This window comes from Chelonia mydas, chromosome 10, assembly GCF_015237465.2.
Source record: "Chelonia mydas isolate rCheMyd1 chromosome 10, rCheMyd1.pri.v2, whole genome shotgun sequence".
Classification (NCBI taxonomy): Eukaryota; Metazoa; Chordata; order Testudines; family Cheloniidae; genus Chelonia; species Chelonia mydas.
The window spans coordinates 49,465,577-49,489,874 of record NC_051250.2 but is presented as its reverse complement, the minus strand read 5'-3'; the positions used below and the strand labels follow the sequence as shown (position 1 = coordinate 49,489,874).

General features: G+C 42.1%; 1 protein-coding gene across 3 annotated transcripts; it reads left to right on the top strand.

Moving 5' to 3' along the window:
* Positions 1-1,259: 1,259 nt before the first annotated feature.
* FBXO22 (F-box protein 22) lies at positions 1,260-24,053 on the top strand. Of its 3 annotated transcripts, none has more exons than XM_007068360.4 (7): positions 1,260-1,549; positions 3,041-3,173; positions 5,633-5,720; positions 9,563-9,658; positions 10,899-11,063; positions 12,107-12,272; positions 15,027-16,343. In XM_007068360.4, the coding sequence occupies exons 1-7, from the start codon at positions 1,356-1,358 to the stop codon at positions 15,451-15,453; spliced, it is 1,269 nt and encodes a 422-aa protein (XP_007068422.3). In that variant the 5' UTR covers positions 1,260-1,355; the 3' UTR covers positions 15,454-16,343. The 3 variants fall into 3 exon arrangements, with proteins under 3 accessions (XP_007068422.3, XP_043379851.1, XP_027686337.1); XM_043523916.1 differs by lacking the exon at positions 15,027-16,343 and adding an exon at positions 21,154-24,053 and having other exon boundaries at positions 1,325-1,549; XM_027830536.3 differs by lacking the exon at positions 1,260-1,549 and adding an exon at positions 1,563-1,918.
* Positions 24,054-24,298: the final 245 nt, after the last annotated feature.

Genomic DNA, 24,298 nt, shown 5'->3' with positions numbered 1-24,298 from the left:
CAGAAAAGATGGGTAAGATCTTGGAACATCTTTTGTTGGTAGAAGAGACAGACAAGCTTTTGAGCTAAACAGAGCTTCTTCAGGTTTCTAAAAGGACACTTAAAAAGCAGCCTTTGGTACTACAGCTGCCCAAATCTCCCTTACCTGCTTTTTTTTTTTTTGGTATGTTTTAAAACTTAGGTCCCCCTCCACCCCTCCCCCCATTCTACCAGGGAACTGTGCAGTTGGCTTAATCGCTACTCCTCTATAAAGTAAAATATTGTTGTGTGGGGTGGGGAGAATTTTACCTTAAGATGTGCTGCTGGAGGTTTGTCTCTCTTTTTTTCTTACTCACTTAGGTTGAGAAGGGCTGTTGATCAACTCTAATCCACCTACAGCCTGTGCCTTTAAAATCCCTCACTTTATATGTAACTGAGTCTGGACCAAACAAGTTGAGGCAGGAAGGGGTTGGGATTTTTTTTAGGAGCAGAGGAGAATGTGTAGCTTTACTTTCTCACATCAATCCACTTGTTCCAGGCCCAGTTAACACAGCTTTTAGGCTGGACTCTTGTTATGCCAGTGGTCGGACCCATAGCTGATAGATCCCCTGTCCTAGTGCAGTGTGTTCTTCACCTGCAGTACAGTGCTTGGGCAGGATGTAAAGGGGGGCATCCAGGCATGACTGCTGCAGGCTTCTGAGCCTGTTTGCCTCTTGTGGGCTGGGGATTAGGTTGCCGCCGCATACCCACTCCCCAGGCAAAGGCATAGCTGTCTCTCCCTACCCCACCCCCGGCAATGTTAACAATAAACAGGTTTCAGAGTAGCAGCCGTGTTAGTCTGTATTCACAAAAAGAAAAGGAGTACTAGTGCCACCTTAAGAGACTCACATTTATTTGAGCATAAGCTTTCGCGAGATACAGTGGCTGAATGCATCCGATGAAGTGAGCTGTAGCTCACGAAAGCTTTTGCTCAAATAAATTTGTGAGTTTCTAAGGTGCCATCAGTACTCCTTTTCTGTTACCTTAAATGGTGTGGTGTGCTTTATTGTTGTTTGTCCTCACCCCCTGTGGGGTTGGGCCCTGCTGCTGTCCCTAGAGTACAACTGGGCAAGATCAGGGGCAGGCTAAGAGACTTGCCCAAGGTCATAGCTGAGCGGGGAACCAAACCCCGGCTCCACGGCCTGGACCACTCACATACGCCCCAGCCCCCATCGCCAAGAACCGGAAATCACGGCTCTAGCGTCTGTCGTAATGTCACGTGCTTAGTTCGCTGACGCTAGTCGCCCGGTCGTCACGTGCACCACCCCCACGACAGAGAAGGGCTGTGTGGTTGGTCACGTGCTCTAGAGGCGGAGACCGGAAGTGGGCGCCGTGCGGATGACGTACTCGGAGTGCGTCGCGGCTAGGGGCTTTCGGCTCCCCGCCTGCTTCTTGGTGCGGCAGGCAGACGCGTGGGTGGCGGTTGCCATGGAGTCGGACGGCAAAGGGGCGTACGTGCTGAGTAACCTGGCTGAGGTGGTGGAGCGGATCCTTAGCTTCTTGCCCACCAAGGCATTACTGCGAGCAGCCTGGTGAGGATCGGCCTGGGGCTTCCCCCGGGGTCGGGTCGAGGGGTGGGGGTCTGCCTCCGCGGGCTGAACCCTCGCGGCCCAGCTCCTTCCCTCAGACAGCCCCGGTGTCGCCCTTGGAGCTGGCAGGGCCCCGTTCATCTGCTTGGGCCGTCGCTCTCCCCCGGAACCGGTCCCCGCTTGTTCCCCGCCTCGTGCGCGGGGCGGAGCCCAGGGACAGTTTGGGATCCGAGAGCATTCTCCGCTCCGAGGAGCGCGTGCCCGGGCCTGTGACGCGACCGAGTCACTCCCCGTGCCGGCGGGGGAATGGCTGGGCCCGTGGCCTGGGTGCCGTGAAGCCAGCGCCCAGGCTCCAAGACCCATGAACAATGTGTAAGAGGAAGCAAGGGCTGGACTCGGCCCTGCTCCGTTGACCAGGCCTCGCTGCTGCTGCAGGGAGGTGGGCAGGGGATACGTTGAGGGAACAGTCCGCGCTTCCAAGCCTCTCTGAAGTCAGCCCAGCCCTCAAACCCACGCTCTTTACTTCAGCCAAGTTGCGAAGGAGTCCGCGGGGTGCCACACCAGGGTTGTTGCTTATTTAGCTCTCTGTTGCTGTCCCACGCGGCCGCCCAGCTTTGGGAGAAGCTCGTGATAGCGTCTGTCACGTTTGTAAATATTGACCAAGTATTTTGAGCTCCTCAGATCAAAGGAGCCCTAGCAGCGCTGTGTTATGGTTAGCAGAGCTGTAACTGTCTCACACACACACTCTGAAAGGAGGAGTTTTGTGATTGGTTGACAAGTTTGTTTTTAAAACCAACTGTTTATGTTAAGTGAATTGTGAGGCCTCGTTTTGTTTTGAATGTTTCAAATTAACATTTTTTATTTTTGGAGGGAAACGTAAAATGGCACATCACTCTGTTCTTTACATACATAGAGTTCAGTGGCAGCAGAACTCAATCATTAGGAGTCAGAAGAATAGACTTAGTGACCAAACCCGATAACACAAGAAAAAAGACTTTTTTTCATGTGTACAAGGAGTATGTTGTCCCTAGACACTTTCAGCATAAAACAAGGTTACCTTCTCTGTACTTTTAACAGAATTTTGTTTTGCTGGTTTATATATTTGTGCTGCAGAGAGGAGCTGGGAATGAATTGTTCAATATGCTCTCTTGACCAACTACCCCTGACATGTTGTTTGCTTAATTTATTGTGACTGGTACTAAGCGAGGCAATTGTCAAAATTGCTGGCATTTTTTGAAATTCAGAAACCAATCTTAAAACAATACCCGTACAAATAAGGCATTCAGTTTGTTCTTTAATAGATGTTAGTAGAAAACCAATCAACAATTTACACTTTGTGATTTAAACTTGATCTTTATTTTTTTTTTAAGTGCAAGAGTTTCTCATAACAATGTGGGATAGATACTTCCAAATCAAAAAATAAAAAAAAAAAATGGTTGTGTGACAGCTGCTAAGATTCCTTTTTGTATATTGTAGTAAATTTTTGTATTTTAGTGTTTGCCGGTTATGGAGAGAATGTGCCCGTAGATTACTGAGAACACAGCAGAGCATAGCATGGGTCTCTGCACTTGAGTCTGGTCCATCTGATAGTCATTCACTGGTCCATGCATTAGCTGAAGAACTTGAGGTAGGTAAAATACCACTGTTAACTGCGTACATTGGAATGGCCAATGTGAATTTCTAACTATTGTGATATAATCCACATGCACACTTGTGAGTCTGTGGTGATACGTTTTTCTAAAATCAGTTCTTCCATACTGTTGTTGTTGTGCACCTTTTAAGTTTCTATTCATATTTATACACAGCTGTAGAAGGACATGAGTGGGCACACTGCCTCAGAACAAAGGTCCATCTAGCCCAGTATCCTGTCTTCCGACAGTTGCCAATGCCAAGTGCCCCAGAGGGAATGAACAGAACAGGTAATCATCAAGTGATCCATCCCCTGTCACTCACTTGATTACCTATTCTGTTAATTCCCTTTGGGGCACTTGGCATTGGCCGCTATCGGAAGACAGGATACTGGGCTAGATGGACCTTGGTTTGACCCAGTATGACCGCTCTCATGTTTTTATGTCCTTATACAGCTGTTTTATGGTTAGGGAATGTTCGGCCATTTGGCCTTAAGCATTACATTATGGAGTTTCATGATTTGTCTGATTCTTTCACTAAAAAGACATTGTAAAGCTTGGGTTGGTCATACAAGTCAGGCATATTTCAGTTTATTTTTTCTGTTCTTGACCCCTTTACCCATTGAAGTCAGAGAACCCCATTTTGTTTTGTGATCACCATTGTGTTTTAGGAGCTCTGCTTTGTACTGTAACCTTCGTTTTGAAGTGTGACCTTAATGTCCTCTTGCAAGTTCTTGTGTGGATTAGAGCATCCATTGGCGGGCAGATGGGGGAAGCTGTGACAGAGCAATCAAGGGCCATCGACATTGAATTACTCTTCCCTACTGGAACAATGGCAGGGTTCAATTGGTAGGATCATTGACTTTGAATTTGGGGGAAGGAAGGACTGCACCAGCTAAAGCACATGGACCAAAGGAGGCAGAGACTGTTTTAAAAGAGGGGTGCTTCTCTAAGCAAGGGGGCCAGTCCACTGGCACAGGTAAAAAGACCAAGCTAAAGAAGGCAGGAAGGGCTGCCAAGCCTAAGGATACTGTCCAAAGCCAAGACACTCAGAAGGGGAGAGATCAGACTTGGAGCAGGAGGGGCTGTGGTCGGGATTTTGTTTGTTTTTGTGTTCTTTTTAACTCGCTAATGCTTTTTAAGAGAAAATTCTACAGTTAAGAAGTTCTTTTGCTAAGCCTGTGTTCTTTGCTTCTCTGCCACATTGTCCCAGAAAAGTTTAACTAGCAGCCAGAGTTCCCAAGCCAGGTGGGCTCAGGGGGTAACATGTCTAAGCAACTGGGAGTTCAGGAAGGCTGTGGCACTGATTCACAAGTCCAGGCAGCTGGAATGCAGGGCCCCACTACCCAAGAAGAGTGTCAGACATGGGGTCTGTTCTTGGGAGTGTGCCTGAGAGACGCACAACTTTGAACACTGAGCGGTCACTGCTGAGACCCAAGGGGGTTAGAAGCACGTTGGATCCAGTGGCTTAGGTCCACTCACTCCAGACTGGTGTCTGTTCAGAGAGTGGGACTGAGCCAGGCTGTAATAGGCAGGATTTCTGTTTTTAAACTGGATTGTAAATTTTCATTTGACCTTTTAGTAATTTAAGGTAATGGTGATAACATGGTAAGAAAAGTTTATTTTAAAATATATTCTTATGTTGACACTGATCCTTAATTTGAGAGAATTTTAAGCAACTATGTCTAATCAGGCAGACAGCAGTACAGACCTGGAAACATACTTGGCAGTGGCAGGTAGTAACTTATCTGTGACAAATCTGGGGTCCCATTTTTTCAGCATTCTGAAGAATATAAGCCCTCATTTTTCATCTAAAATTTTTTAAAGTTCTAGCCCCTTACTTAAATATACACTGGAGAATGATCAATGCATGGTTTACAGCACTTTAAAATGAGCGAAGCTGAAGCAGGTGATGTTCACTGCTACTGATACAAACTTTAGAGAACTTGGACCTCCGAATATCAAAAGAGGAAAGTATTTCTAGTTCCAAACAACAATGAATATTTAAATAGAATATTTCTCTGGAAACACAGGTGTACAAATCACTACAGTTGGGACAGATTTATTGTTTATATATATAAATATAAAAATCAGCTCTTGAAGTGGTAACTGGGTGGCTCTAGAGATTTACAACTGGATGTGGAGTGCTCTGCCTTTAGGGCCACAAATGTGGGCTATATCAGTAGTGACAAAGCAGTTACCATCTGACAGCTGTTTGGCCAGTTATGAGAATTAATGTCAGTAAAGTGCACTGAGGTCCTTTGATAAAAGGCACTAGAGATGTACTCATGGTTGTCATAGCCAGATCTTTCCTATCACTGACTTTCAGGAATATCCCTTTCTTGCCTCTAGTTCATTCTGGTTTTCTTTGTGGGACAAAGGTGTGGCAGCCAGCAGTTAGGTAGCCGAGTCTGCTTTTCTTATACTGTGTTTTCATTTATCTTTTTGTACTTTACAGAATGTGCATGTGCTGCCACAAACAGTGCTCTACATAGCAGATGCAGAGACTTTCAGTGGATATGAAGAGTGTCACGGACAAAAGAGAGGTATGTATAAATCCTATCTGTACTTCTTTAAGAGAACCTTGTCATGTACAATTATAATGGAGTAGGATGCTTAAAGGAAAACAATCAGGTAATGTGATATTGTCAAGAGGGCATTGTCACTTTGGGTTTTCATCAAGAGATGTGATCCATGTAAACATAGGATAGTCTATATATAGGGCCCTATCAGATTCACAGCCATGAAAAAACATGTCATGGATCGTGAAATGTGGTATTCTAGGAGGGTTGCAGGATTACCACCCTTACTTCTGTGCTGCCTTCAGAGCTGGGCGGCTGGAGAGTGGAGAACAACAGCTGTTGGCCCGGTGCCCAGCTCTGAAGGCAGTGCCACCAGCATCAGCAGCACAGAAGTGAGGGCAGCATGGTATAGTGGGGGTTTGTCACTTTTTGCAGGGGGTCAGGCTGCTCCCAGAGCTGGGTCAGAGCCACCTCTGGGAACCTCCCAAGGCTGCAGGAAGCTCTGAGGCTGCTGACTGGGAGCCCAGTTCTAAAGGCAGACCCGCCGCCAGAAGCAGTGCAGAAGCAAGGGTGTCAATATTACATCCCTACTGCAGTAGTCTTGCAACTTCCCCCCTCAATCCCCTTTTGGGTTGGGACCACCATGGCTATAACACCATGAAATTTCAGATTTAAATATCTGAAATGGTGAAATTTCAGATTTTTTAAATCCTATGATCATGACATTTACCAAAATGGACCTTAAATTCGGTAGGGCCCTATCTATATCGGTTCATATGATAATTAGGGCTGTTGATTAATCGCAGTTAACTCACGCAATTAATTCAAAAAAGCTAATCGTGATTAATCGCACTGTTAATCAGTAGAATACCTAAATTTATTAAATATTTTTGGATGCTTTTTTACATTTTCAAATATATTGATTTCAATTATAACACAGAATACAAAGTGTACAGTGCTCACTGTATATTATTTTTGATTACAAATATTTGCACTGTAAAATGATGAAAGAAATAGTATTTTTCAATTCACCTCATACAAGTACTGTAGTACAATCTCTTTGTCATGAAAGTGCAACTTACAACTGTAGAATTTTTTGTTTGTTTTTGAGTGCAGTTATGTAACAAAACAATGTAAAACTTTAGAGTCTACAAATCCACTCAGTCTTACTTCTTTTTCAGCCAATTGCGAAGAGAAACAAGTTTGTATAATGCTGCCCACTTCTTAATTACAATGTCACCTGAAAGTGAGAACAGGTGTTCACATGGCACTGTTGTAGCTGGCATTGCAAGATATTTACATGCCAGATGTGCTAAAGATTCATATGCCTCTTCATGCTTTGGCCATTGTTCCAGAGGACATGTCATCAGCATGAAAGCACTCATTAAAAAAATAATACATTAATTAAATTTGTGACTGAACTACTTGGGGGAGAATTGTTTGTGTCCTGTTTTACCCACATTCTGCCATATATTTCATGTTATAGCAGTCTCTGATGGTGACCCAGCACATGTTGTTCGTTTTAAGAACACTTTCACTGTAAATTTTGGCAAAATGCAAAGAAGATACCAATGTGAAATTTCTAAAGGTAGCTACAGTACTCGACCCAAGATTTAAGAATCTGAAGTCGCTTCCAAAATCTGAGAGGGATGAGGTGTGGGGCATGCTTTCAGAAGTCTCAACGGAGCAACACTCTGATGTGGAAACTACAGAACCCAAACCACCAAAAAAGAAAATCAACCTTCTGGTAGTGGCATCTGACTCAGATGATGAAAATGAACAGGCGTTGGTCCGCACTGCTTTGGATAGTTATAGAGCAGAACTCGTCATCAGCATGGGTGCATGTCCTCTGGAATGGTGGTTGAAGCATCAAGGGACATATGAATCTTTAGCGCATCTGGCATGTAAATATCTTGCGATACCAGCTACAACAGTGCCAGTGCCTGTTCTCACTTTCAAGTGACATTGTAAACAAGAAGAAGGCAGCATTATCTTCCGCAAAAGTAAACAAACTTATTTGTCTGAGTGATTGGCTGAACAAGAAGTAGGACTGAGTGGACTTGTAGGCTCTGAAGTTTTACATTGTTTTGTTTTTGAATGTAGAGGGTTTTTTGCACATAATTCTACATTTATAAGTTCAACTTTCATGATAAAGAGATTCCACTACCGTACTTGTATTAGGTGAATTGAAAAAAACTATTTCTTTTGGTTTTTACAGTGCAAATATTTGTAATAAAAATAAATATAAAGTGAGCACTGTATACTTTGTATTCTGTTGTAATTGAAATCAATATACAGTAATTCCTCGCTTAACATTGTAGTTATGTTCCTGAAAAATGCTACTTTGAGCAAAACGATGTTAAGCGAATCCAATTTCCCCATAAGAATTAATGTAAATTGGGGGGGGTTAGGTTCTAGGGAAATTTTTTTTGCCAGACAAGACTGTGTGTGTGTGTGTGTGTGTGTGTGTGTGTGTGTTTAAGTTTTAAACAAACAATTTAATACTGTTCACAGCAATGATGATTGTGAAGCTTGGTTGAGGTGGTGGAGTCAGAGGGTGGGATATTTCCCAGGGAATGCCTTACTGCTAACTGATGAACTAGCACTCGGCTGAGCACTCAAGGGTTTACACATTGTTAATGTAGCCTCGCACTCTACAAGGCAGCACAAATGGAGGGAGGGGAGACAGCATGGCAGAGAGAGACAGAAACATACACCAAGAGTGTGTGAGAGAGAGAGACGCGCATTGCCCCTTTAAGTACATTGGCACCACTCTAAGTACACTGCCTTTTTAAGTTGATCAGCAAGTTGAGACAGCAGCTGCTGCCAGCAAGCTCCCTCCATCCTGAACCCTGTTGTGTCCCTCCCACTGCTCTGTGGAGATGGGGTAAAGCGGGAGGGGTCATCCTGACATTAGCACCCCTCTTTCTCTCTCCCCCCACACAGCAATCAGGAGGCTCCCGGAAGCAGCTCCAAGGCAGAGGGCAGGAGCAGCACAGAGCAGTGGTGGGAGGGACAGCTGAACTGCCCAGCAACTGATAACCTGCTGGGCGGATGCTGCACAGGGAACTTAGGGGAACTGATGGGGGCTGCCAGTCCACCCTGGTTCTGAGCCCCCACCAGCTAGCTCCAACGGGCTGCTCTTCCTGCAAGCAGTGGACAAAGCAGGCGGCTGCCAAACAACATTATAAGGGAGCATTGCACAACTTTAAACAAGCATGTTCTCTAATTGATCAGCAACATAATGTTAACTGGGACCATGTTAAGTGAGGAGTTACTGTATTTGAAAATGTAGAAAACACCCAAAAATATTTAAATAAATGGTATTCTCTTATAGTTTAACAGCGTGATTAATCGCTTGACAGCCCTAACAATAATTATACCTCATACCATTATACCTCATTATATCAAATTTTCCACTGAATGCATCCGATGAAGTGAGCTGTAGCTCACGAAAGCTTATGCTCTAATAAATTTGTTAGTCTCTAAGGTGCCACAAGTCCTCCTTTTCTTTTTGCGAATACTGACTAACACGGCTGCTACTCTAAACCTGTGCCTCATGGTGTACTAGAACTCATTTTTACCTCATCCTAATCAGGATATTTAGTTCTTCCTATTCTGTGTACTATAGTTCTGTAATGTACATTAGCTGTATAGGATTTGTCATGTGCTGAATGAGGTGGCCAATGAGCTGCACTGTTTGATAACATGGGTTTGATGGTAAGGCAGTGTTTTAATCCATATGCAAAGTCAATTCTATTGCTGCGTAGGGTAGAGGTCTTTGAGTACAGACAGAGGCTCTGTGTAACCTGTGGCCAATCACTTTAACCTTTCTGTGCCTTAGTTTTTCCCCTCTTCTGTTACAGCAAGGAAAAGAAATAGTAAAGAAACAGCAACTGCACTAGAAAAGCTGTTGCCAAAACGGTGCCAAGTTCTGGGACTGGTCACTCCTGGAATTGTAGGTAAGAGGAAGCAATATAACAGCCTGATTTCAAGATACATACCAGATGGCTAACTTTTTCAGACTGCTATTTATTAGACTCCCAAGTGCTTTCAAGTTGAGGCACAGTCCTACAGATTTGTATGTAGAACATACTAGTATCTCACTGTCTACTAATTCCAAATTGCTCAATGTCTACCACAGTTTAAAGAATTCATGATACTGCTGCTAAGTTACATGGTATGACTTGAAAATTCTTAACTCACATTTTTCAATCTGCATAGAAAAGATTGACTTTGTAAAAAATTGGATGTTCTAGATATTTGAACTAGGATCAAAGGCCTCAGTATCAGCTGATGGCTGGTATGGAATTTCTTCTCGAGAAACCTACTCAGCAGTCAAATATAAAGGTCAGTGGTCTAGCAGACTTGACCAACTCAGACATGATTTCTAGGTTTTCAGACACAAACTTCGGAAAGCACTGTAATCTCTATCCCAGTTGTGATCATATTCACTTCACACCCAATTATTATGGTGTTTTTATTATTTTAAGACCCAAGTGATACTTTGTGTCCAAGTGAGTTATACAGTATTCACATTTCTTAATCTTTGCTATGACTGCAGCTACAAAATAAGAGGTAACTATGTAGAGAGATCATAGGCTGAACTATCTGTATCTCCTAGGCAGAGGATAGCATGAAGCACACATTACATTTTTTGGTTGGGGTCATATTTCTGACCAGTCCCCTAGTTGTATGTTAAGAAAAGACTCCTCAAATATGGGAGATATCTCTAATAAACTCATCGATCCAGATTCCTTGGCCAAACTTCCCTGGATCTGTTTGTTCAAAATTTAAAGAAACACATTGAATTTTAAAATAGCACCCTCTCCCCCCCCCTGCTTTCTGTGTTACAAGGAACATGCAACGGCTATCACTGAAAGAATTTAGAGGGAATTTTCCTTTATTTTCAGTTTTACTTGTGCATTTGACTCTTTGTATATACTTTCCCCAGTTTGAGTGAGTCATCACATTTTAAGAGTATGAACACATGGTTGTAAACCCACAGAAATTGGGAGGGGTCAGCTGTATCAAATGAGACTTTGTTTTTAAATTGACTCGCTTTCATCTTGATCGTAGGTAATATTTTCAAAAGCAGTTGCATCCCTTATTTTTTTTTTACCCAGTTTCCCTTTGTATGTCATTACGTAGGCAAAAGTATTTTAATCAAAATAAAATATTCACATTACGCTTCTTTATCAGTTACTCCAATGGGCTCAAGCAGCAATCGACCTCAAGAAATCGAAGATGGTGAAGCTGGCTTTGTTTTATTGTTCCCTAAAATTGATGGTGTGAAAATCCATACCTTCCACTTTTTTAAAGACTTGAAGAATAGAGTTTTTGATGAAAGCAAATTCACTGAAGCAGGCAAGTCATTTAATTTTATATCAAATACTTTTTGTGCTGTAGCCTCAGTTTTGTAGGGGCTCTGTGTGAAGTGAGTTGTTGTATTTGTGACTGCAAAACTCAAGTTGCCTCCTGGCGGGTGGGTGGGCACAGGTTCCCTGGAAGCATGGACCACCATATAAATGCAAAAATGCAAGGCTGCCAGTGATTGATAACTTTGTCCCCCACAGCAGGGTACTAAAGTACAAAGTGTAATCTTGAGAGGTGATCTTGGATCTCTTCAGTTAAATTTGAGCAATCCTGTTGTTCCAGCTCAGTACATGAGTGGGGATGTTGCAATCCTCGGTACAGTCCGTCTCTTTTGGTAGCTTCCTGCATTATTTAAAAGTCATTGCACACTAATCAGGGCTGTGCAACTGGAAATGTTTCAGATTGTTTGGGATTTTTTAAACTGGGGCTTGGGGGTATTTTTTGTTTCATACTTCAACATCCGTAGTCCCCAAATTGTATGACATGGTGAGAAGCAGCGGTGTGGGGAAGAGAGCAAGAATCCCCTGGTAAATATAAAGTAATATACAGTCAACACACTATGTACTCAGCAAAATGTCTTGCTTGTGAAGAGTAAATTGGCCAGTTTGTGTTTATGAGCTTGCTCACTTCTGCAAATTGACAGGTACCTCATCTGTGACTGGAAAAACCCAAAACACTAAATATTGAGGGAGTCGATGAGAACCAGAGGGGTTCTGTACAGTCCTGCTAACAGAGCTAGCCTTTGAGCACTATAGAGGAGAATCTCAGCATTCATTAATGGGTGGGCGCGTGTGTGTGTGTGTGTGTATATATCAATAAATATATATCTTCGAAAATGCAAACCATGTAGCCCACCACTTGAGGGCACAGGATGACTTGCTTCTCCCCATTGCTGCAATAGCAGTGAGCTAGGCAGGATTACTGAACGTGTTTGTGGGTAGGTGTAAAATAAATATAATGAGAATAATTCAAATGGAGACTGAGACCCTGCCTTAAAGATAAAAATGTTTATTTTATTTTTTTTGTATTCCCAGGTCTTAAAAATAATCCAGAGCTCCGTGTGGTTCTTCTATTTGTCTACAATTCCTGGAAGCCAGGAGCTAATCGGTTTCTTCATCAGATAATCAATCCTTTAAATGAAAAAAGTATCATCTTGGCTGGGGGGCATGTGGAGAGCTTGACGTCACTGAGCTCTGAGAAGTAGGTATCTCTTTCGAGTTAATTTGTGATGAAACACTGTGGAATTGTAGAAGGGTACAGCACTGGACATGAAACCTCTGTGAATAGGGCCGAGTCAGACATCTGTGAAAGGCACCATCCAAGCACAGTGATGTCATTTTTATGGAGGAGAGGAAATATCCAAGGACTTCCTTTTTCTAGCCAGTGTTATTTTTCATAGTAGTAATGAAGTATTAAGGAAAGTCTTGAAATCACAGTGAAATATGTAATGGGAAAGATGATACAGGGCTGCTGCTGCTGTACTCCAGTAGGAAAAGCTGCAGACTTCGTCATATGGCTTTACTTTGTGGCCTGTTACAAAAAGTAGTTTTAAATCTTGGATTCTAGAGAGCAACTTTCAGGTGAATTATAGAGGACATTTCCTACTTTGAAGATTCTCTAATGGTGTGAGTTTATTCCAGTTTGGCAGTTCTTTGCTTGAAATCGATTCTGCCTTTTGAATGCTTTACTCTTCAGCATTTGTGCTCTTTTCTTTCTCATTATGCATGATATAGTAACGCTGTAATTGCTTGCTCATTTTTAGGGTGGCCAGTCTTGCCAACCAGTTTATAAAAGCTTTACATTTCCGATTTCATCATTGATGTGTGTGTAGCTGGCTACTATCATGTCTTCCAATTTGTGTGTTAAATTATTCCTTAAGTGTAGTGCTTCCATTTTTGTCCATTGTAATGTGAAACAACTACTTAATTTCTTCTTGTTAGGCATTGAGATGTCAGTGATAATCCCCTGGGTTTCTGAAAATTCTGTGGCCTGAGATTCCTAACTTTTGGAAAATTGTAGAGACTGAGGCTAGCAATAAGATGCTTCAATATGTAGCTACTAGGGCTGTCAAGCGATTAAAAAAATTAATCATAATTAATCACAATTTTAATCGCACTGTTAAACATTATTAGAATACCATTTAAATATTTTGAGGGTTTTCTGTATTTTCAAATATAGGGTCAGAGCTGAGGGTATGGGGCTTCAGTCGCTCTCTAGGTTTGGGGTGCTGGGCTGCAGCCCCATCCCCGCTGTCCAGGGAGCTGTGGGCTAGGGCTGCTCCAGCCCCCCTGCCACTGATGCCTCCCGCCCCACCCACAGGTATGTGATTAATGTGTTAATTTTACTTTCAATTAATCGCAGGCATTAACTGTGATTGACGGCCCTAGCAGCTATAGTAATGGATGCTCAGACAATGTTATGATTGAATTACTCTTTAAACCCCATTGTGCGCAGGTATTGCAAGTTGGAGAATGCTGTGATACAGTATGTTTGCCAAGGGAAGGGTTCAACGAGGGCAGACCTCAGTATATGTCCATTATGCCTAAGAGATAACAACTTAAGATAACTCCTAAAGCCAGCATTTCCTGGTAACTAAGAAAAGGGGAGAAGCAACAGCAATCACGAGCTTTTACTGTCTATCTCCTTCCTCCTGCTGCCCAGTTTTGTTACTTGAATTCTGAGTACACCACTACCCTGAGATAATGCGACCTGATGTAACACAGGTTCGCATACAACGCGGTAAAGCTCCGACACGCCGCTCTGAGCAGCATGTTAAGGGTGCTGGGCCGGGGCTGAGGGGTTGGATAAGGGGCAGAGGGTCTCGGGGGTGGTCAGGGGCTCTCCTCCCGCCCCCCACCCCCGGGTCTGGGAGGCAGGAGCTGTTGGGGGGCACTTTTGGGGGCCTCGCAGTCCCAGAGTGGCCTGGGGGGATTAGTGGGGGGCCTGGAGCCGCCCGCTGCGCTTCACTAGCCCTGGCCCCAGCCATGTCGCTCGGGGGAGGGGGCTTGGGGGAAGAGAGACCCCCCCCCTCACCGCCCCCCGCACTCACCAGCAGAAGCGGAGCAGCCCAGCCCTAGTCCGCTCCATTCTGCCAGCTCCCAGCCGCGGCGCTCCACTTCCTGCCGCAGGTGAACGCGGGACCTTTCCCAACCCCCCCTTCAGCCACATGGCTGGGGCCGGGGCAAGGAAAGTGGAGCAGGCTGGGGCCGCATCACTCCGCTTCCCACCAACCTCCCCGCACTCACCGGCGGCGGGAAGCAGAGCGCCGCGGCTGGGAGGTGGCGGAGTGGAATGGGCTGGTGCCGCGTTGCTCTGCTTCCCGCAGCTGTCAGTGAGTGCCTGTCAGGGGGTGTGGATTGGGGTCGGAGCAGTCAGGGGACAGGGAGCAGGGAGGTTGGGTGGGGTCCTGGGGGTGATTAGGGACGGGGGTCTCTGGAGGGGGCGGTCAGGGAACAAGGAACAGGGAGGGTCAAAGCAAGTTCAATATAACGTGGTCCACCTATAACGCGGTGAGATTTTGTGTCTCCTGAGGACCATGTTATATCAGGGTAGAGGCGTAATAATTAGTCCAGAGCGTATTAGACCTATATAATTTCAAGGACTAAATAGATACACAATCCCTGCAAACTACTGAACCTGGCACCTAGTTAGGTGATCCCACAGATCAAATCACTATCGGCGCTCAAAGGTGGGTTTGTGCCAAATGTCCAAGAAGGACATCTTTCCATTGCTGAGGCATAGGAAAGGTTTGCCATTGGCTTGTGAATAGGGGGTGTCTGCCTTTGACTTGACTTATTGGAGCATCTTTGTTGCTTTTGTGGGTGCCTGTCTCTTTAGAATATTGTTGTCTATATTGGGTGTTCAGTTCGTATAATTTTCTCGTGCAGCCTCTGTATTTAAATCTAGAGCAGTTTCTTTGGCATCTTTTCTAATTTGGTGTATGTTGTCTTTCAGTAACACTGAGGCTGGCGATTCCTGTGGTGTGGTTGGATTGGCTTTCAGTGGACCCCAGCTACAGAGTGCTACAGTTTTGTTAGACCAGGATGTAATTGATGAACGGACTGTAGAAGCAGCAATGCAGCGTCTCAAAGCAGCAAACATTCCTGAGCACAATACCATTGGGTTCATGTTTGCATGTGTTGGCAGGGGATACCAGTATTATAAAACCAAAAGGAATCTTGAAGCAGATGCATTTAGGAAGTTTTTCCCTAATGTTCCCCTATTTGGCTTTTTTGGACATGGAGAAATAGGATGTGATCGAATAGTCACTGGGAATTTCATACTGAGAGAATGCAATGACATAAAGGATGATCTGCTCCATGGTTATACTACAGTTATGACTCTTATTCATCTTGGTTCAACTAAAGCAAACCAAGTTTAAACATGTTTTTTAAATACACCAGCTGAGCTACTTGTTTGGTTCCAGTGCAGAAAACTGAAAAATCTGGAATGATGTACATACATACTATAAAAGCACCTTCCAAAATCTAAAGTAATCATTTTTGTAATGTTATAAATCATGTAGTCAGGATAGCATTTAATGCAGTAGCAGGTATGGGGAAGCTTTGCATTTTGTGTAATACTGTGCAAAAGTCAGAACTGCAGGTAAATGTACATGTGTTCAGATTTTACAATAGAAGGAAGTTTCTTTCTCCTAAGGCTAGAAGAGTGTGCACAAATGGCAGTGTAGTCCAGCATCAACACTCAACCGTATAGAGAAATGAACCATCCGTATTTTGATGTGATCTCTTATACATAAAGAAGTCTTAAAAAGCTACTGATGTGTATGTGTCTGGTTCCACCTTTACCTGAGTCTTCTCTCAACAGAGATACGTACATTCCATCCAGATTCAGAACTGGCCCTACCTACAAGCAATAATACCTCTTTATTAGATCGAATGAGTGAGAATATCTGGGCAATAATCATGAAGTGTTCATTAAATAATATACAAAATATATGTAAAAGATACAGTGTCTTCTGTATTTAGAGGAAAAAAGACAATTTAAAGGGACACTGAGGTTACAAACTGACTCACTTCAAGAACACCTTGGATTAAAACAATTTTAAGTATCTGACATACTCTTTACTGTGTCTGCTGTTTAATTTTGCATTTCTCAGCTTGGACAATGAAAATGGACAATCACCTTTCTCTTGGGATTCTCCGGTACAAGCACAATGATGCATTGTGGAGGTTGCAGATGCTGCAAAGGGTTTTAAAATGTCCTGTAGAAGCTTAAAAATAAAAATGGAAACGTTTCCATTGGCCTCAAGTTCCTTAAAAGTTTTGGACATTTTTACTGACCCTAAAATGTGGGCCAAGCCATGTTTCTTATAAATTAGTTTTTGCAAAAAGGTCTTTGTTGTTGCTTGTTATATATTTCTCACTTTTACTATAATGAACAGAGAATTTTTCCCAGGCTGCTTTGGGCTTAAGTTTTTTAATGCAGTTTTTCTCTTATTACTCACTCGGAGCAATACAGCTGGACTGATAAAATATTAACTTTACTAGATACTGAATTTATAAAGTCAGAATGAGTAAATTCAGAATTTTATACAAAACACAGTGTAGCTTTATTATAACTCAGATATTTCATGCTTCTCTAATACCAAATCAGGCAACTTATCCTATCCTTTATGTTGTATGTTGGCATCAGGGCAGATTGGGAATTCTCAGAGAAAGCTCTAAAATGGGAGGAAAATTCTGATCCATTGTATTTATTTGATCTTCCGTAGAAAAGGGATTCTTTTTTGTGTTCTAGGACATACTGCTTATGTTTCTGGAAATGGTTGAAAGTAACTATCAATAGTACACACCTTGAAAATTTTTGGCAATATGACATGTCAAGGGAATTTTATGCTCATAGTTATATCGGGACTAGCTTGTTTCTTCCTGAGGGAGAAGTCAGTGGGTCATTTAATTCTCTACCATGTTACTTTGGCATTTAGAAAACATCAGCTTTCTGCATTTCTTCCATCCTGTGTTTGGTAAAGCCTCAACACTGTACTGCTTTGATGTGACCACACTTAACTTTGGATGTATATATTGTATTTCTTCATCCTCAGTTATTTATACCTTTTTTTTTTCTCCTTTGTGCTCCCACAGACATTTGTCACAGGTTTCTTCAAAAACTTTATGGTATAAAATTATATACCTCTCCCTAGTCAATGATGCTGAAATTCTTGCTGAATCAGCAGCAGTATAATTCAGCAGCAGCTGAAGGAAAGCTTATATAAGAACTTTTTAAAGGGCACATATTTCAGATATGTAGCCTCATCACAAGAGCTGCTGAGTCCTTGCAGCTTTTGTTCTCTTCGTTAATCAGACACTTAATGCAGCAGATTGGATTTTTTTTCCTGAAGAGAATATCTGGAGTTTCAGTGCAGACATTTGGTAATCATTTGCTCTATGATTGAAATTATTATAGGGGAGTTTATAGTGTGTGGCCATGATTCAAATTCAGTAGATTCAATGGGAGTTTTTCCATTGACATCTGGGCTTTAGGCAGAGCTCTTGTATTGGCTGTTTCTTTGGGTTTTTTAAAACTAGAAGAATTCATACTGTGACATTATTGACATGAACTGTGACCATATAGATCATTGTTACAACCACCGTCCTATAATTGCACCAAATCTTGTACAAAAGAGGTCAAGAAAGGTGTCTATAGAAAGGTTGTAATTTGCTGGTTATGATTTTGCTCTCTGTATGTGTGTATCTTGTATTTGAAGTTATGAATATTGGGTATGTACTTGTATCTCAATGTGTTTGATTCTAAGTAGCCTCAGTTAAGCATTTGGTCAGCTTCTTGAGAATGGGCACTTACTGAGAATAGTCCTGTCAAGAAACACTTAACTGACAGTGGACTTTGGGAGATGCCAGTCCACATCTGAGCATTCCTGGGAACATTCAAACTAACATATAAATGATGGCGTTGGCCTGCAAAAAGCTGAATCATTCATGGACATGTGACTTGCCCAGGTGGCTACAAAATCCATCTTCTTGCTGTGATTTTGCACAGAAGAACAAAGGGGTTTCCGCCCACAAGAGAGAGAATATAAATGGCCCTGGAAGCCCTCCTCCATTTTTGTCTTCAGCTCTCTTAAGAGAGCCTCTCCGCCCCAAAGAGATGCCTGAAAGAAACTGGAACAAAGGACAGTAACTACGGGGGTGTGAGTGATTGCTCGACCCAGACTAGGAAGGAGTCCAGTCTGTGAAAGCTGGAGATTTAATCTATATCCATTTCTTAATGTATTAGGCTTAGACTTGCGTTTTTTGTTTTATTTTGCTTGGTTGGTAACTTTGTTCTGTCTGTTATTACTTGGAACTACTTAAATCCTGCTTTTTATATTTAATAAAATAACTTGCTTATTAATTAACCCAGAGTAAGTAAGTAATACCTGGGGGAGCAAACAGCTGTGCATACCTCTCTATCCATGTTATTGTCTGCCCTCTATTTATGAGTTTACCCTGTATAAGCTTTATACATAGTAAAACAGATTCATTTGGGGTTTGGATCCCACTAGGTGTCTGGGTGCTAGAGACAGGAGCACTTGCTAAGCCGTTTTCAGTTAAGTCTGAAGCTTTGGGGAGCGTGGTTCAGACCCTGGGTCTCTGTTGCAGCAGATTAGTGTATCTGGCTCAACAAGGCAGGGTTCTGAAGGCCCAAACTGCCAGAGAAAACAGGCTCAGAGGTAGTCTCAGTACATCAGTCCCAAGGGTGTTTCTATGATCGAACCCATCACAGTGGCGTAGTTGAACAGGATCTGTGCACAGCTGATTGCTTTGAGACACTGGTAGTGATTTTAAGTGAGTTTTGAGTGTGGTGGCTGGAGAACAGAACAAAGTAAGTTACCAAGCAAAATAAAACAAAACACGCAAGTCTAAGCCGAATACATTAAGAAACTGATATAGATTAAATCTCACCTCCAGAGATGTTCCAATAAGCTGCTTTCACAGACTGGACTCCTTCCTAGTCTGGGTCCAGCAATCACTCACACCCCCGTAGTTACTGTCCTTTGTTCCAGTTTCTTTCAGGCATCTCTTTGGGGTGGAGAGGCCATCTCTTAAGAGAGCTGAAGAAAAAATGGAGGGGCTTCCAGGGCCTTTTATATTCTCTCTTGTGGGCGGAAACCCCTTTGTTCTTCTGTACAAAATCACAGCAATAAGATGGATTTTGTAGCCACCTGGGCAAGTCACATGTCCATGAATGATTCAGCTTTTTGCAGGCCAACGCCATTGTTTATATGTTAGTTTGAATGTTCCCAGGAAAGCTCAGATGTGGACTAGCATCTCCCAAAATCCATTGTCAGTTAAGTGTTTCTTGATTGGGCACTTACTGAGAATAAAAACAAGGAATCCTTGTGGCACCTTAGAGACTAATAAATTTATTTGGGCATAAGCTTTCGTGGGCTAAAACCCACTTCAGCAGATGCATGGGGTGAAAAATACAGTAAGCAGTATATATATTGCAGCACATGAAAAGGTGGGAGTTGTCTTACGAAGTGAGGGGGTTAGTACTAACGAGGCCAATTCAATTAAGGTGGAAGTGGCCTATTCTCAACCGTTGACCAGAAGGGGTGAATATCAAGAGAGGGAAAATTACTTTTTGTAGTGACCCATCCACTCCCAGTTTTTATTCAGGCCTAATTTGATGGTGTCCAATTTGCAAATTAATTCCAGTTCCGCAATTTACAGTTGAAGTCTGTTTTTGAAGGTTTTTTGTTGAAGAATTGCCACTTTTAAGTCTGTTGTTGAGTGTCCAGGGAGATTGAAGTGCTCTCCTGCTGGTTTTTGAATGTTACACTTCTTGATGTCTGATTTGTGTCCATTTATTCTTGTGCATGGAGACTGTCCAGTTCGGCTGATGTACATGGCAGAGGGGCATTGCTGGCACATGATGGCATATATCACATTGGTAGATGTACAGGTGAATGAGCCCAATGGTGTGGCCGATGTGGTTAGATCCTATGATGGTATCCCTTGAATAGATATGCGGACAGAGTTGGCAACGGGGTTTGTTGCAGGGATAGGCTCCTGGGTTAGTGTTTTTGGTGTGTGGTTGCTGGTGAGTATTTGCTTCAGGTTGGGGGGCTGTCTGTAAGCGAGGACTGGCCTGTCTCCCAAGGTTTGTGAGAGTGAGATATTGTCCTTCAGGATAGGTTGTAGATCCCTAATGATGTGCTGGAGAGGTTTTAGTTGGGTCCTTTCTCAAGAGCTGACCAAATGCTTCACTGAGGCTACTTAGAATCAAACACATTGAGATACAAGTACCTAACCAATATTCATAACTTCAAATACAAAAATGATAAATACATAGAGACTGCATAATCATACCCAGCAAATTACAACGTTTCTATAGACACCTTTCTTGACCTCCTTTGTGCAAGATTTGGTGCAACTATAGGACCTTGGTTGCAACAATGATCTATACGGTCACAGTTCATGTCAATAATGTCACACATACCAAGTTGTACTCTGCACTGTTGGCTTTTTAAAGCAGGAGATTAGCACGTATGGGTCTCTTTAATTATCCTACTGGATGTTAAAGCTGTTAATTGTGGTATTCAGTTTGTTCTGCCCTTCTAGGATGTGATGTTAAGAGGCCTTTCAGGGGGAGTTGGGTGCCTTCCTCTTTGTTACATTCAGTCATTTCTGGCTACTTGGTGCCATGATTTAACTTCGTGAAAATTTAGATAAGGAGAATGTTTCATTCATTTTATAATGCAGTTTTCCCAAAACAGCCAGGACTCTCTGAGTGAAGCAAAAAAAAAATCTGTTCAAAACATAATAAATGCCAGTGTTTGAGTTTTGTGTAAACTTAGTATGGAATGTACCAAAAGGCATTACTGTGCTCTTCCCCAGTTATTAATTTGGAATTTTGTGTAAATTAATTAATTGTACATGTGCCACTAAACAAAATAAACCAGAAGGTTTAAGGTTGGACAATAATCATTTAAAGAGTGAAATGAGCAAGAACTTAAAAGGCTTCCTTGGCAACCTTCAGGCTTTTCAGAGACTTCCCTGAGAAACATTTATACTCAGAATTGCTGAGTTCAGGGCTGACTGCAATGCATCTCTTGCAGACATGTCATCTCGTCCTCGACACACAGCAGAATGGAGATCAGTTTGGTGAAAAAAGGAAAGAAGTGAACACTTCAAAGGCACAAGGCCTGCAGGCCAAAAGTGGTGTTTATGACTTCTGGTTTATAGGAAGCAAATATGATCCTGCTTCTACACACGTTGAATATGATCAGAACGTTCTTAAATGTTTGTTTTACACTGCTGTAAAATGAATAGCCTACGTCTTCCAGATGAGAATACCATTACGTAAAAGGTAATGGAAAAATGAAGTGATTATGATGCATAGCCAAATAAATGTTATATATATAAAATCACACAGGAAAAAGCATTGAAATGACAGCTATCCTGTTTTTAGAGCTAATGGCCCATATTTTCATACTTTCATAACTGATTGGCTCTGGTGTTCCCTCTGTGAAGCTTCCATTTGACACTTTCTAGTTTGACATAATGCACTTCAGCAGAGGAAATGTGGCTCCAGAATTTAAGATGCATGGGAAAAGTACGAAACTTTTAAAGTTATTGCAAAATGCATTCTATTATTTGTTACAAAAAATACTTTGAAGTTTTCCCTTGGGCATTCAACCCCCCATTCAAGGAAAGTACTTAAGCAAAGTCCATGCCTGTTCAGGACAGTTCTTAAGCCTGGCTTAAATTCTATTGATTTTAGTTGGTCTTCAGCACTTGCTTAAGTGTTGTCCTGAATAGGAATGTTTTCCAGAATCAGGGACTCAAATATTAAGATGCATATTCCTGCCCTTCCAAGTGCAATGGCAACTCTTGCTTGTTTTTACAATATATTTGAAACATTTTTTTTAAATAGTGTTGGGTGTTATATGTAGGTATAGTGCATGGAGTATTCATGTTATGTTAGTTTTCCCTCAAAAAGCCCAGCTGGCATAAGGCTTAATTGGGGAATAAGGAATCCTCTCATTATCCCTTGTGTCTTCTTATAGTGGACCTTTGGAAGAAAGCAAGAATAACCTGATGAAGATAAAGAGACCACAAATCATATGATACTAAATCTTCACAATTGCATCATCTAAAAGGCATTTCAATTAAAACCTGTAGGAACAGTAAATCTGCTTTTTTGTCATTTTCTGTGCTGGCAGATTCCTTTTGCTCCAGGTTAATATTGAAATAAGCTTTATTTTAACAGATGAAGACTCTGGGTCTGGTGAGTCATGCCCTCTTTGGGGAGCGGAGAGCAATATACTAGGATCCTGTAAATGATTAAACCACAGTCTGACTTTCAGGTACAGCAAAGGTGCCTGGTGAGACTGAACCTCAACTACGAATTTTGGAAAATCAGGTGATTAAAAACGTTCATTTTCTCATTTACTTTTCAGGTAAAAATGAAGCTCTGCTGTATATCAAATGGGATCTTGGAATTCACTGACGTCCTTCCAAGAAAAAAAGGGTAATACTCTGTTCGTGTACTGTTTCATTTTTTCATCATATTTTATCTCCACTTTTGGAAGAGACAGAAGTTTTCTATTTCTACCATAAGTCAATATATTGATTTTTTTAGTCTTCATTTAAGCCTAAGAAGGGCTATTTCTGACACATCTCCAAACTCCTCCAAATATGAAGCATTAATGGCCAAGTCAGAGAGCTTTGAAAAAAAAATTTTGTTTCCAAAATAAAATATTTGTCATCCCATTTAAGTCAATAGGACTACTCAGATGAGTACATTTACACATGTGCAGAAGTTTGCCCAGCACCTGGCCCAATCTGAATAGCCGCAAGGTAGTGAATGTGTGTAGGTACATGCTTTATGTAAAACTTCTTTGCTGCAGTAGCACCATCTATCAGAGAGTCTCCAAGTGCTTTACAAGCTAAATAAATGTAATCAATGTCCCGGTCAGTTGATATTTTTTTCATGAGTGTTTCTAGGGAAGAAAACTTTGGCTGGCACATTGACAGTGCATCTATACTCAGTAAAAAAAGGTGGTAGATTTTGCTTTCTTAGTATTCCTAGTGTGGACAAGGGAGGTGTACTTTTTGCAAGTGTTAGCAGGACCAGGTAAACCCTAGATCGTGATTTCCATGAATCTATTCTTTGTTTGAAATTATTCACTGAAATTGTTACAAGAATGTGGTTCAGCCAGTGGGTGGCTCACAAATACAAGTAGCAACTGCACTCACTGGAGCTATGAAATTTGAGCTGTTTTGTTTGGACCTAGGTCATGTGGTATGTTACTGTCCCCTGAGCACAACTGTCAGTCAGACCTAGTCTGCATTTGATAAATGATGCTGTTTAGGTACACATCGGATCAGCTTTGAACAGCCCTCACTTCTGGCTGTCCAGTTTGGAAATATACTCCCCAGCTGGCTGCTCAGAGGTGTACCCTCTATGCAACAGGGCAAGCTGGATCTAAATTATGTGGCTCTGTTGCTGGATTCTGTGGCACAATAGAAGTTTTCATGGCCATTTAAGTTTAAATAATGATGGTTTGTAATGAAATACAGAAATAAGACCAATTAGTACAGGAACACTCATGTTTATTTTGATATTGAATTTTATTTGTTATGCTGTCCCCACATTTTCAGCTTTTATTAAATAGTGGATTTTTGTATTGACAACATGTAACCGCAGTGTAGAAGCTGGAGGTTTCGGAAGCTGCATAGGGGACGGTTAGAAGCTTTGTTTTTGAGGAGGAGGTGGAAGTCAGTTTCAGATTATGAGAGAAAGCACATTAGCTGGATGTTTCTGCTAGAATTATCCATCGTGAAACAGCTGACATAGGGGTGGGCTTTTTCAAAAACACTTCAGTGATTTAGGAGCATAAATTCCATTCCTAAATCACTTAAGCACTTCTGAAATATCCCACCCTAGAAGTGCTATAATTGGGGTGTTAACTGAAACCTATTGAGATGAAAGGACAGTTCACACTTCTTGGTATGATTTTTTTTTTTTTCTTTTTTTCAGGCTGGCTGCAAGCTCTGGCAAATATCACTGAATTATGTTCACTTCACCTTTTCCAAGCCATCTTAGCAATTAGAAAGTTACAAATGTCTTCTTAATTTTTTTTAAAAGAAGTTTTGTCCTGGGAGTACACAGGCAGAGAAGTCAATATACCAGCAGGAGGAGCTAGCAGCTTCTGGGGGGGCGGGGAGGAGGGGGAAAGAGGAATTCTTACAACCTGC